At 35.5% G+C, this 14,577-nt stretch overlaps 2 protein-coding genes across 3 annotated transcripts; one reads left to right on the top strand and one right to left on the bottom strand.

Moving 5' to 3' along the window:
• Window positions 1–84: 84 nt before the first annotated feature.
• LOC124530888 (transmembrane protein 231) lies at window positions 85–1,565 on the bottom strand. Of its 2 annotated transcripts, XM_047105245.1 has the most exons (5): window positions 1,333–1,565; window positions 1,096–1,265; window positions 872–1,000; window positions 579–804; window positions 85–412 (listed from the first exon to the last, which is right to left on the bottom strand). In XM_047105245.1, the coding sequence occupies exons 1-5, from the start codon at window positions 1,469–1,471 to the stop codon at window positions 153–155; spliced, it is 924 nt and encodes a 307-aa protein (XP_046961201.1). In that variant the 5' UTR covers window positions 1,472–1,565; the 3' UTR covers window positions 85–152. The 2 variants fall into 2 exon arrangements, with proteins under 2 accessions (XP_046961201.1, XP_046961200.1); XM_047105244.1 differs by lacking the exon at window positions 872–1,000.
• A 6,600-nt stretch (window positions 1,566–8,165) lies between these two features.
• LOC124531229 (hemocyte protein-glutamine gamma-glutamyltransferase-like) lies at window positions 8,166–12,314 on the top strand. The gene is made up of 9 exons (XM_047105728.1): window positions 8,166–8,866; window positions 8,953–9,761; window positions 9,979–10,174; window positions 10,249–10,437; window positions 10,528–10,747; window positions 10,839–11,103; window positions 11,179–11,463; window positions 11,549–11,674; window positions 11,787–12,314. Exons 1-9 carry the CDS (start codon window positions 8,230–8,232, stop codon window positions 11,937–11,939), a joined length of 2,880 nt encoding a protein of 959 aa, XP_046961684.1. The 5' UTR covers window positions 8,166–8,229; the 3' UTR covers window positions 11,940–12,314.
• The last annotated feature ends 2,263 nt before the right edge of the window (window positions 12,315–14,577 follow it).

Here is a 14,577-nt window from a genome sequence, read left to right as displayed (position 1 = left end):
AGTAAAAAAATCAAAAAGTTGAGTTAGTCTTAGGCTCAGTATTATCAGAGCTTTATATAATAATGACTAAAACTTAATTATATTTACAAACACAAAAATGAATTTGCTTTATAGTAATAGGTAGTTTAAAACATACATTTTTTATATATATGTTAGTCATTTTTAATCCAAGGTACTATTTTCCAGGCCATCAATAGTCTCTTACTAAAAACAAATCTTTTTATTCTGTTTAAGAAGCAGTAAAATATGAAAAGAAGAGAAAGATATTGAGGCCATGCCCATTTCAATTCTTGTAAAAGACTTGGTAAATATCTTATTTGTATTTCAGAAATCTTTAAAACAATATTTAGATCCAATGTACCAGTCAGTCCGTTCTGGTTTCTTGAAAAAATTGGTGTAACAGTGGTGATTACTGTAAAAATTGTAAAATAGGATAATGTTCAAAAATTACTGATTTGATTTTTTTTAATGAAATAAGTGGACAGTGACATTTTAAAAATGGTGCAGGTACATTTTAAAAATACACTACAATACACTTCTAAATTATGTAGTCATTTAATGTATTAAAAAAAGCTTACCATCTCTGCTTAGGTATTCCTCCAATATAGAATCCACAGTATTTTTATAATCACTTTTGTAGGAAAAAATGGATGAATTATATTTGGTATCTATCATGTTTTGAAAACATGGTAGGTGAACGCTTTGGTAAACTTGTATGTCTCCATAATATTTAAGGCCATTTGGGTGTACTGCAAATTCCTTGCTTATTATTGCTAAACTTTGCATTTGTAGAGGGCATGTAGTCTAGAAAGAAAAATGATTGATAATCAAATAAAAATAATAAACAAAACATTCTGTGAATAATACCAACCATTATAAGTAAATCGATGCCTAATATTAAAATTATATTTGTTATAGTTCTCTCCTTAGGAACAATGAGGTGCAATTTGAATGCTATAATGTCATTTTTTCCATCCTTATCAAAGTCTTGCTCTTGGATCTGCAATATTTAGTTTAGCCATATATTTTAAAAAAAAAAATCATTTAAAAATAATATATTTAAAAAAAAAAATCATTTAAAAATAATATATGTACCTCAGTTTCTACACAATTTTCTTCATGTTCAATTGTTTCACTATTTAAAGCAGCTGCTTCCCCACATATAATATTAATACTGGGATCATCCGTCTCCGCTATTAGCAAATAATCGTACGTCGATCGAATTGATGGTTGTTCATAAAAATAATGTGATTGTAACCAGAAACCTGAAAATTTAATGATTTGCCAATACTGATCTAATAAATATATTTATGATATATATATTTGTTTCACCTTTGCTATTGAATGCAACAATAAAAGGCAATGTTAAATTGAAAATTGCAATCAAAATTGTAAAAAGTGTTGCTTTCGACAGAAAATAGCTTTTGTATTGGATTTCCACACTATGGCTAAACAATTTGAATAATGCCATTTAATATTTATCTTCTATAGGATAAGTAAAATTTAGAAATTGTTTTAATTAGTTTAGTACAACGTGTTTTAATCGGTTAAAACTATGGAAATTCGTCAATAATCACTACTACCCTAGTACTTTTACTTTACGATTGTCAATGAAATTTTTGAAAATATGCAACAAACAACAAGCAAGCTTGCCAATCCTTTAAAGATTCTCCCTTAAAAACAAAATTAATTACGTATTTTTTTCTGTTAAATTTAATTAAATACTAAATAACCAACATAATATACATATTATACTTTGACACTTAAAATTTATAGTAAATTAGGTATAGTCAACAAGTATTTTGTATAATATGGGTGCCATGTTATGATAATGTTTATCAGATACAGTTTATTATTTAAAGTAGGTACCTAGTTCATTTAACAAAAATATTCATAATTGCCCAATTTATGAAGACGTAGAAAAATATAGTTATGATATGATATAATAAAAAACTTTACTTGTCCCTTGTTCTAGGGGAAAAATTTGTAGACTGGCAACCTACAATCAATGTTTACTTTTTATGTTGCTAATAGCAACCGCCAACCAATGAAAGTTCTAATATTTAAGGAAAATAATCATAAATATTGCCCTTTGGCGTAGGTTTTTGACTTTATAGGTACGCACTGCTTTATAAACAATTTTGCATTAGGTATATCTCTTCCAAAAAACTACTTTGGTATAAAGATACCAAAGTTCATAGGTAGCTATTATAGTTATTACTTGTCTCGTTGGCCTGGAGAGTAGTTTATACGGCTACAAATGCTGTGGTATTGGGTTCATATCCGGGTATGGCTAATGAGTCACCCACTCAATTAACGTCATATATGTTATTAATACTCCATAACAATAAGTCTAAGGCGATTTATGTTTGAAGTACATACGCTGCAGTCCTGATCCTATAACGCAGTGCGAGAAAACTTAGCCTTCGGACTACGACAAGTGTGCAATTGTGCACGCCACCACATTGCCAAGTAGTAATATCGAGAAGTCGTGAGGTTAATTGCTTATCAACAATTATCTTCGCGATTCGAATATTTACACTATCGCAAAGTAGGCGTCCCTGGCATTCGAAAAATATAAATGAAAAAAAAACAAAACTTATTTCTTTTTAAAGTATTAAGATAGTAACGATGAATAACAAAATTTTATCGATAGAGATAGAGAAGTAGTATATATTCTTAGAATAGATGGAATGATGACATTCGGAAATTGACTGTAGTAGTTCGAAAACAAGAACCGATGAGGGAAATGTAGGTACCTATATCCAGTAGTAGTACACGGGCTGATTATAATGAAATAATTAATTAAACCAAAATAAAAATATATAATGCTCAAGGATCTTACAAGCAATTTGACGTTGTAATTTTACAAGGTTAAATCTAATGTTAATAATGTTACTATCTACTAATTAGTAGGGCCGAAGATTTTACTCACAAGGACTCTGCCGTTAGTGACTCTTTATCATCAATCAAAAGCATGTGAATGCAAGTAAACTCTTAATATAAAATTGAATATCCTGACACAGGAAGGATTTCTTGACACTATAATTCCGCAGACATTTTTATATTTGCCTTTTCGTAAATGCGCAACGTGCTCAACGCAAACTTAGAGGTACACCTGTGGGCTGCACATCGTCAGTTGAAAAAAGAGTTAGAAAAGGCGTTAAGTATACAGAGAGCAAAGGGGCGCCCCTATCGTGGTTTGCGAGGGAAGCTCCGAACATACGGCGCTCCTGTTACGGAATAGCTACCGCCAGATCTCCTGCGACTGATCGGGGAGCTATTTCCGGAAAAAAGGGCGGGTCATTCAACCATCGATGCCCTAAAACACCCTGAAGACCCGGACAATGGAGGCGGTGGTCCAAGGGAACATAGTCCTAACGGTATCACCGGACGTGGCGAACGACTTCAATAGTCTTCCTTTCTTTTTTTCTTAATTTAATTTACGGCATCCACGGGCTCATAGGCCCATGCCTTTTTTATATTTTACATTTATACACTTTGGCGTTTTATACTTTATATTTTTACTTAACATCAGCAGATATTCGCTAGACTTCAAGCTCGCCGTCTTCCTTTCGAGACCATAGGACCAATGCGATATCTCGAGTTGCCTTCCTATCTCAGAAGGCCGTTGGGGCATACCTCCAGGATCAGGTGATCCTTTGGGAGGGGGCGATGGACGACTTGTCCGGCATTTGAAGTTGTTTTGACTGGCTCCTGCGGGCACCGACCTCGCCCGGAATGGGTGTTTTGTGTCACGGTGACGGGGCGAACCTTTCAGATGGCGGCCCTAAAGTCGGAGTGTCGCTCACGGTGGATCGAATCGAGATGCTGGTCTTGATGGTTTCTCTAACTAAAACTCCTAATCCAGGGTCCTTGCTGAGGTCTCCTCGAGGAGCGTCTACCGCCCTCCAAGACACGGCAATTAAGGCGCAGACACATATGAAGGATCAGGGCCTCATCCTGGATGGAGCTTCGTGCAACATTTTGTCCATCTCAGCTTAAAGCTCATCAACGTAGGAGGTCCTCCTCCTACTCCTGGCATTGATGAGCAAACCAAACACCTTGCCTGCGTGCGCTCCATGGCATTGTATTTTTTATTTATTGTAAATAAATAAATCAATCCAATCCAGCCCATTTCCGGTCACTGCTGGATTTGTCCAGTCCTCTCCAATTGCACGCCACTGAGATCGTTCTTGGGCTACTCGCATCCAGCTCCTACCAGCCATCTTGCGTAAGTCTCCACTCTAGAACACGTTTTCCCCAACGGTTATCGGTTCTGCAACAAATATGGCCCGCCCACTGCCACTTCAGCTTATTAATCCGGTGGGCTATGTTGATGACTTTGGTTTTCTGGCGGATCGCCTCATTTCTTCTGATGCGATCCCGCAGAGAAACGCCGAGCATAGCTCTTTCCATACCACGCTGAGCGACTTTAAACTGGTGGACCGGCCTTGCCGTGAGTTTCCACGTTTCGGCTCCGTATGTCATGACGGGTAGGACGCACTGGTTGAAGACTTTCGTCTTAAGGCACTGTGGGATCGACATAACAGTAATTTTACAAACGCTGCCCAACCCAGCTGAATTCTTCTATTCACCTCGTCCTCATGGTTGTTTCTACCTAATCGCAAAGTCTGCCCATAGTAGATATATTTTTGAACAATTTCGAGGACGGTACCGTGTATCGCGATCGGTTCCGGATAGAAGAATCAGCAAGCGTCTGCAAATCTTAAGTGAGAGGTGTATTCGCCATTGATGTTGATGCCACGTCCTTTCCAGTTCAGCGTCTTGAACATATCCTCCATTGAATTAGTAAACAATTTGGGGGAAATAACGTCCCCTTGTCTCACACCTTGATGCAATGGTATGGGATTTGTTTGCTGATTCTGTACTTGGACGGAAAATATACCTATTTGGTTGGACTCCCTTAATGCTCGTAACAAGGCTCTTATCTTACGGGACCGTGGGAACAGTGCTGCTGACCCGCTTCGCCGAAGAAGACCAGTAGAAGGGGTCTTCGCTATGGATGTCTTCTCCTCCCGCCATAAGTGTCCCGGGGTTAAGGGTTTCTATATCCTGAGAACTCCCTAGGAAGTGGATCTCCGCAGAGGTGAGCCTACCGTTAGGACGTCACGGTAGTACGCACAAAAGATTTCGTAACATCCTCCAAAAAGACAGAGTGGGTCGCTAAAGTTGGTTTTTTAGCAGGTATACACCCCGCCCCCCACCTCATGTGGAGGAATAGTGGTATGCGTTTTTGCAGCAAAAAAAGGGCGGCATAATAGGTATTGCACGCGGGCGACAAAACAGCTAGCGGCGGGCCTGTATTCAATACAAGCTTTTATAGATGATAAGAAAGCGTGGAGTTAATACCTTTTGTCTTCCAAGCAGGATATTTTAATTAAAATAATTTTATTTGACTAACTTTGTATTTTTTAAATGTTGAAAAAGAGTAACTACTGAGGTTCTTGCCGGTTCTTCTCGGTAGAATCTACATTCCGAACCGGTGGTAAAATGACGATTCAAAAGTGCTTGTTAAAGCCTTCTTGAATTAAGTTTATTTTGATTTTTTTTTAATTTTATAATTAATGAATGTAATACATAGAGAGAGAAGAAATTGTGTGACTAGTATGCGTCCTTCAATTTCTCTCTCCTTTAAGGGAAATAAGTAATTCATACAAACTGTAAACGAAAAATATTTAATTATTAAGATGATTAATTAAGGAATGTCCACTCAAATTAGATAGTTTCACCATGATGAAGTTGATTATATAGGGGATTTGTAAAAATTATCTTAATCAATCATATGAAATCAGTAATGCTGCGAAATCATTTATTTTAATATATTTCATAAATGGGAATGATAACTTTTTACTTAATTTATTATTTATAATGGTAACATACAGAAGAATAGTTTGCTATCTTGGAGCAGAAGAAGTTCTTCTGCTCCAGTCTTATGTCATATGGAATGTGGTTATGGGGTAATGCAGCAGATATTGAAGTTGTTTTTATTCTACAGAAAAGAGCTATCCGATCTCTTTACAATATTAGCTCTAGGACATCATTACGCGAGAAATTTGAATAAATAGGTGTATTAACGGCTACTTCACAATATATTTATGATAATATAATGTTTAAACAAAATTATTCCATCAATGCTGATGGACTATTAATACAAGAAATAAGAATAAACTTGTAACCCCCAGTTTCTGTTTGCATACGGTAAATAGAACGTTTTTTGGCAATGGTATACGCATATATAATAAGATACTGGAAAATATAATCAATTTGGCATTTTGAAAATTTAAAAAGATTATTAAGGCTAAATTAATAAATAAATCATAAGTATTATTCATTAAAAGAGTACTTTTTAGAAAGAAACGCCTGGAATTATGCTCGGGTTCCATCACAGGGCACTAATTACTGTAAATAACAGCATTGTAAATCTGTTTATTTGAAAAGAGCAACTATGCGAGTTTCTTGCTTTTTCTTCTCGCTAGAAGCTGTTTTCCGAAACTGTGGTAGTAGGTACCTATTTAATTATTGACGATTCAAAAACGCTTCATTGTGAAGTTTACTTGAGTAAAATTCATTTGATTTGATTTGATTTGAACAGGAAGTGATTTTGAACTTTACAAAATATGTATATTATCTTATAAACCATCAGTGCAGACAAAATAGCGGTCTGAGCAGCTAGTTTTAAATACAATGACTGATACGGTTTGCGGTGTCGCGTATCTCGTTTTGTATGGGACAAAGGACTACAATTGTTAATAGGCCCAGTAAGAAGACATTTAAATACATTAGCTTTTTTATTACACTGTTTTATTTTTTTGTAACATTAATTCATAAAATGCATTTTATGAAGAAAACTGCTTTCTTTTCCATTTTTGTATATTTTTGTGCCAAACATTTCAATAATGTAATTAATGAACAGTTTAATGTTATAACGTACCTAAAAAAAACTACTAAAATCTGCAGTAGCAACAAAATGTTAGCTTCGTAGTTTTTCTTTATAAATATTTCGTAGTCGTAAACATTCAATAAGCATTTAGTAATTCTTATTTCTTGGTAATAAATAGTTTCATAACTTATCGGTAGGTAATTGAAATAAGTTTTATTATTCAGTAAGCAATGTTGTTTCATAGAATCCTGTCATTACCTTAAATAATATTATGTACCATTAACGTTATCCAACATGATTGAAAAGATTAAAATTATGATGGCAACTAGTAGAGTAACTAAGTAAGTAGTTAATAATATATTATGGAATAATAATATATACATAAAAAATATTTTTAATTTTCAACCACTTATTTAAGTATCATAAAATAGTTATGGTTCTTTCTATGAATTTAACTTATATGATGTTTAAGTTTAAAAATGTTTACACACGCTGGCGTCGCGGTTAATAAGCTGATAATGTTAGAATAGTAACTACTGTAAATCACTGTACGCCAAAAATTGTCGCAATAATATTAAATTATATTTAAAAAAAGGCACGGGCAACTGCGAGCCCGTGGATTTAGCGTAAAAAAAATAAATAAAAAAAAGAATATTGACCGTAGATATCAAATCAAATCAAATCAAAATATATTTATTGTTCTCATATCAAATACATATCTCACAGAGTCCCTGTACCCCTAAACTAGGAAAACCCGTATCTTAGGGGCCAGTGGCTTCCCAATCAATATTTTAGTTCAACTTTAAATTTAATGCTTAATTCAATAAAAAAATTAAATTTAACGCCAAAATAAATAGTGTACAAATAAAAAGAGAAGAAAAAGGAACACAAAATAAAAAAAAGTAAAAAAGGGGTAAAGTATCTAATCTATATAATCTGCTTATTGAAAGACTTACTATAAATTATGGACATCAATGAGACGATTTGTTAACGTTACAAAAATAAACAATATACATAATTTTTATACTTAAAGACTTTAACTCGTGCAAAATGTTGTCGCTATGTGCTTCTGCCATTTCAACTGTGAATCTGTATTCTCTTCCACGACACAACTCAGTGAATACAAACAAAGCCAAGTTCACAACCAGGCGCTTATGCTGACAACGGACACCTGACACTTAAGCGGTGAATGATCCTGTATAGTACCTCAGGTATAAAAAGGCCCTTAGCAAGTTAACGGATACCATTCGCTCTGGTTTAGCCCGGAGCATAGTACACTTTTGTCAGTGGGGGAAATAATTATTATCTGTTCTATTTTGAGGGGTATGTCTATGGTAAGCAAGTCAAGTATGGATAAAATGTCTTCAAGCATGACATCCAGCGTGACTGGCATGGGACTTGGTGGGATCACTGGATTGACTACTGGAATGAGCACCCTTAGCTGCATGAGGGAACAACAAGTTACTATTGGAGGCATGGCTTCCAATTACGTACCGGGACTGTCAGCGAACTACAACATTTCGAGCTTCTGTCAGCGACCAGGACAAAGTCGTCGTTGGCCTACGGCAAGGGCAGGTCCATCAGCTCAACATAGACCAGGCCGTTCTCATAGCACGGGTGCATTACATCGGCTGAAGCATTCTTCGAGAAATAGCCCAAATACACAATACACCCATAACCTGATTTGCAAACTAGCTGATCAAAATGAACGCCGACGTCGTCAAGATACTATGGAATTAATTCCTCAGAGCTATTATTCGCAACAACCGCTTAAAGTAGAACTTACTGAATTTTATTCACGAGATAACGCCAAAGATCATCACACTGATCAATATGATTTAGTTAATGATAACATCCTTCCTAATCCAGTCTTAAGAAGAGGACAAAACTTCTTTTTTGCCGTTCGTTTTGATAGGACTTACGACAAACAGCAAGATGTGATCCGTATAGTGTTCGGTTTTGGTAAGTAGCTTTTTAATTTTTTATATAAAGTTCCCAACTTTCTTATGGAGTAATTTAACCTACATTGTTAAAATATAAATTTGCAGGTCCAAAACCTAGCGTTACTAAAGGAACTCGTGTAGTCTTACCGGTTAATTGGAGCACTCAACAAGGTGCCTTTCAACATTCTCGAGATGTTATTGGGTTGGCTAGAATGCAAGACACTAGTACTACTATGCCACCTATATCAACAATGGGTACTATGGGAGCCATAGGAGCTATGAGTGGGATTCGCGAAACGACTACATATGGCGTACGCCGTACGTCTTTCAGTAATGATCCTTTACCTTTGCAACATAGCCCACTTAGCCCCCACGGCCCCATGGAAAGGCCTATGGTAGAGCGTTATGCTCCAACTACACAACATTCTTCGTTTCAACGTAGTTATGGTTCTCGCCATGGATCAATGCAAAACTTAGCGTCAATTGCCCATGAAATGGACAGGTGGGATATAAGTGTACAACGTCAGGATGGAAATACTATAACTTTTCAAGTGCATGTTCCAGCTTCTGCTCCAGTTGGAGTTTGGAACTGCTGGGTACAAACTCACCGGTTTGGACAACGTGATAATCGCCATGATTACAAATGTGATGAAGATATTTATATACTGTTTAATCCATGGTGCCGTGAGGATGCAGTATATATGGATAACGAATCTTCAAGAAAAGAATATGTTCTTAATGAACAGGGTAAAATATGGTACGGTACATGGCGACAACCGAAAGGACGTAAATGGATATTCGGCCAATTTGATGATGTCGTATTGCCAGCTTGCATTTATTTATTAGAACGCAGCGGTCTTGAACATTCTGAACGCGGTAATCCTATACGTGTAACAAGAGCTATATCTGCGATGGTAAGTTATGTAAGGAAATAATATTTATTTGAAGTATTATTTGAAGTCGTAAGTATACAAATTTTCTTTTAAGAATCATAGTTGCATTTTGTCTTATCAGATATCGCTTTGTTAACAGCCTCTCGATTCCTTACTCGAAGTTGTACATAGAATAAAAAAATGCACTGTTGACGAAGAATATGAGGTAGGATTATTCTATTTGTATACGTTGTTGCAGATTAATGCCAATGACGATGATGACGGTTTGATGGTAGGTCGATATGATGGTGAATATAAAGACGGAGTAGCACCTCATGCCTGGACCGGTTCTGTTGCTATTCTTGAACGTTATTTGACGGACGGTGGTCGACCTGTTGAGTACGGGCAATGCTGGGTATTTTCAGCTCTGGTCGTTACAATTTGTAGAGCATTGGGTAATTATAATAATTATTAGTATATTCATTATTTGTTAAGCACAAAACTTATTTATATCGATGATTTCCATTAGGTATTCCTTGTCGATCAGTAACCAACTATGTATCTGCGCATGACACCAATCGTACGTTTACTGTCGATAAGTTCTTTGACCGAGATGGAAATGAAGTACCAAATGGGCCTGACGAAGACTGCTACGATTCATGCTGGAACTTCCATGTATGGAACGATGTTTGGATGCAAAGACCCGATTTGCCACAAGGTATAACATGGTTACCTTTATATTGATCCACAATATTTTTGCAAAGCATTTCATATAATTCGCGGTTACTATAAAATTGATATATTATAGGATATGGCGGATGGCAGATAATAGATGCGACACCTCAAGAGGAAGCTGAGTCGGTGTATCAGTGTGGCCCAGCGAGTGTTGAAGCCGTACGCCGCGGCGAGGTTGGGTTCCAATATGATACACCATTCGTGTATTGTCAACTAAATGCTGAATTATGCCACTTCCAAGAGGAAGAAAATTCTGAATGGGGTTTTATTAGAATGGCATCAAACCAATACCAGTGAGTGAAATAATAAAATACTTGTTGATTCTGTATAGGTACTGTTTTAGTATACCTTACTATTAATTATTATATTCATTATTAATTGTAGAGTGGGACGTAAGATTTTAACCAAGAACCCGAACCGTGATGACGATGAAGGTGATAGCGATATGTTAGAAATAACCCACGAATACAAAACAGTTGAAAGCTCGTCCCCTGAACGTCTTGCCGTAATTGCCTCATGCCGTGGTTACCAGCGCCTGCAACAATATTATGAATTTCCTGATCGTAATTTTGAAGATGTCGTCTTTGATCTGATGGATATTGATATTGTACCTTACGGTCAGCCTTTTGATTGTACCATGAATATTCAGGTAGGTTTAGTCTGCAAAACTTTATTCAAATAAATAAGTAGGTATTTTTAATATATCAATAAACATGCTTTACAGAATAAATCCCATGAAGATCGTACAATTTGGTGTGTGCTAACAGCATCATCGTGTTATTATACTGGCGCCATAGCAGCCCGATTGCGTAGGTCTCAAGGCGAGTTTATAGTCCGAGCAGGTCAACGTGAAGTGCTTAAGCTGCACGTAACACCTCAAGAATATATGGATAAACTAGTAGACCATTCCATGGTCAAGGTGCACGCTATGGCTTATGTTAAGCAGACACGACAGGCATGGTCTGACGAGGATGACTTCCCATTGCATAAGCCTCGACTGCAAATCCAGGTTACAATTCATTTACGAATATTAAAATATAGTTATGAATTGTTATAATAATAATATTTTAACATTGATATATTTCTGATATCAGCTGAGGAGCCAGCCATCCGTGGGACAGGAATGTGCAGTAACGTTTAGCTTCCAAAACCCTCTAAATGTTCACTTGACCGATTGCTACTTCACCGTCGAAGGGCCCGGTATACAACGACCACGACAGGTCTGTAAAATAGATAGTTTTTAACGTTCAAATTTATTCGCAATTTATTTGCTTTAATGTATCCAAATAATGCTGTAACTTTACTCATACATTAAATGGCATACTTTTTCAGATACGATTCCGTGATGTGAAGCCCGGCGAGTTTGTAAATTATCAAGACAAATTCGTTCCTCGTCGCCAAGGGGAGCGTCGTGTCGTGGTGACCTTCTCTTCGAGGCAGATCGACGAGATTTTCGGATGTGCTAACGTCAATGTGCGAGGCTAGCAGCTAGCCCCCGGGCCTCGGGCGCCGGCCTCCCGCGCCCCGGGGCCGCCCTCGCCGCGTACGCTGCAAGTGGACCGCTCATACTTGTCCATTGTAGCGCCAGAGCAACATTTATTTGTTCAAGAGGAGGAAGTTCTTATTTTAAAAGCTACGTGAACATCTTCTTAAACGATATATCTGACTTTAAACATGGACATTGAAGACCCGGCTCATTTTAATGGTTTTTATTTTTTTATCACAGAAGCACGACTCATATCAATAAAATACAAAAAAATGCATACATACGAAACACGACGCACAGAGTGATTTAGTTATAAGTGTCTAAAGGGAAACCGATGCTTCGAGTGCCATTTTTGTTTTGATAGAATTGTTATATTTAGATAAGGTTAATTTTAATATATAATTATTATAAGTTTTATATTAACTTTATTAACTATTTTATAATTTTTATTTTTAAATCATTTTAAAAAAAAAAACAAAAAAATATGCACTGTTTGTGTGTTTTTGGGATCTCAAAAATAATAAAGCAGTCACTGCTAATATTGTCTTTTTATTACATCTCCAGTGCATACAGTCCTTGCAAGAATGATTAATAACAATTGCTTGTGAAATGTGGTACACAATATTATAAAGGATGACGCAAAAGTTGTATTAGTCATCGGGATTTTTTTCTGTTTCGTTGGCGCTGTTTATCTACGGTCTGTTTTGTCCCTTGTATACATTCGGCCTAATTAGGTAATGTTATTTTAAAGGAACTTAACTTCTTAATGCAAAATCACAAGGCATATAAATAAAACGTCTTCCTTCCATTAAGTTCCATTTTCTAATCTTTTTAGTGAAGTTGGAGTTTAATCATTATGCCCATTCTTTCGATTTATATTAGTAACTGATCTTAAGGGCTATCTTTTGTCATTGTCGGGTTATTAAAGAATTAAATACCATGATATTATAGTACTTCTTAAAATTTGATAATTAATTTTTTTTCAGATTTAAAAGGAACTAACCTCTCAAACAAATGTTAAAACATACAAAATTTTTGTTAATTAATAAAAATACTTGTGCAAAAATGTAATATTTTGCAAAAATTGTGACGCTTTTAAATTTAAAAAGACTATAAAAAGTTTGCAACACAATCACCGATGTGACTGACTGAACTGGTACGAAGTAAGCAATATATTTTTACCGAAGATTTTCTTCCCATTTGAGACATATTTTTTAATTTATGGGATCCGCTATGTTCTTGGCTGATATTTGAAAGAGTTTGAAATGAGATGAAAAACATCTATAACAAAAATAAACTGTGATTTAGTGTATTGTACACTAAAATGTTTACATTTTTCTTATTTGTTTATCGAGCGTTTTAGCAAATAGCTCATTTCCTAGATTTCGTTATTGTAAAGATCTGAAATAGCTCAAGCTACGTGCTCAAACTAAGGTTGTCCAAGAATAAGTCTCATTGGCTTCACTTTAATTTCATGTTTTTTTTGCCGTATACATGTTACAAGATTGATACATTTATATCAGAACAGTTGCACTCAAAAGTATCGTATGTTAGTTAGAAAAAGTTATACTCAACAACGATCATTAAACCGAAAATCGTCTCTCGATCAATAAGCGTGGCGAATCTAGCCAACCAAGGATTTAAAAACAATGTAAAGTATATAATAATCATCAATAAAATATATTAAATGTGAAAAATTATCTTTCGAATAAAAAAAGCGTGATTACAAAATCATACTATAATTAAAATAATAATTACATATATTCGAAATTTTCCTTATAGAAGTCAAAAGAAGACACATACATTTATAAAAGCTTGCGATACGTTTGTATATAGAACAGCATATGATATTTATTGAATCTTCTTCAGTATCAGCTGTCTATGAAAATTCTCCGTTTTATTTGGGACCTTCGCTTTATAACCGAGAAACTTTTAAGGTCTTTTGAGTCAAGTAACAGTATTTTTCCTGTTGAAGCGTTTCAGTACCATAGATGGTATTGAAAGTCGAAGTCGCAAAATTCTAAAATCAGATATAAACAAAAGGTTTTGGTAACTAGTTATTACAGCAGTAAATATTTTATTTAATGGATAAGATTACATAAATCACATAGATCATAAGTACAAATTGATTCGAAGTGAATACGATACATTAATCGCATGCCTTCAACGTAAGCGTTTAAACGTCCTACGTAAATACCTAGGATGAAATAGACATATGTGTGTAGGTATAACGCAAATATATATGCGGTGTCGTCAAGGAAAAAGTACCTTAAATGGTTTGAAATGGAACAAGGATTCATTGATCCGGATTCGAGGAAAATTACTTAGTATACGTGTTTGAGGAATTTCATTCATGTTTGGGTTAATTGTAAATGGTCAGGACCTTCGGCGTGTTTGAGAAGTTGTCATTGAGATGACGCGGGAGCGCGGCGCGCGGACAATGTTTGGGTGATGTCAGCTTCAATAAATTAACATAATCGTGTGTTTGTTACATCACATAGACAAACATTGTTTCCGCGTTATCTAATTTACTATCTACGATACGATGATATGACCTTCTTTATGTTTAATCTCAAAAATATAAAATGCGCAACTTATTTTTAATTTTATACATAATATATGGAAATGTATTGAAAT

Source organism: Vanessa cardui, chromosome 7 (assembly GCF_905220365.1).
Source record: "Vanessa cardui chromosome 7, ilVanCard2.1, whole genome shotgun sequence".
In the NCBI taxonomy this organism is placed as follows: Eukaryota; Metazoa; Arthropoda; class Insecta; order Lepidoptera; family Nymphalidae; genus Vanessa; species Vanessa cardui.
Note: the sequence above shows the minus strand (reverse complement) of the source record. Positions and strands in the feature narration are given on the sequence as shown.

Bases quoted from the DNA above. Each gene is read 5' to 3' on its own strand.
- LOC124530888 (XM_047105245.1), bottom strand. From the start codon at position 1,471: ATGGCATTATTCAAATTGTTTAGCCATAGTGTGGAAATCCAATACAAA. The intron at 1,266-1,332 runs GTGAAACAAATA...TTAAATTTTCAG, and splicing joins TGTTGCATTCAATAGCAAAG to GTTTCTGGTTACAATCACAT. The intron at 1,001-1,095 runs GTACATATATTA...TAAATATTGCAG, and splicing joins AAAATTGTGTAGAAACTGAG to ATCCAAGAGCAAGACTTTGA.
- LOC124531229 (XM_047105728.1), top strand. From the start codon at position 8,230: ATGTCTATGGTAAGCAAGTCAAGTATGGATAAAATGTCTTCAAGCATG. The intron at 9,762-9,978 runs GTAAGTTATGTA...ACGTTGTTGCAG, and splicing joins CAAGAGCTATATCTGCGATG to ATTAATGCCAATGACGATGA. The intron at 11,104-11,178 runs GTAGGTTTAGTC...CATGCTTTACAG, and splicing joins ATTGTACCATGAATATTCAG to AATAAATCCCATGAAGATCG.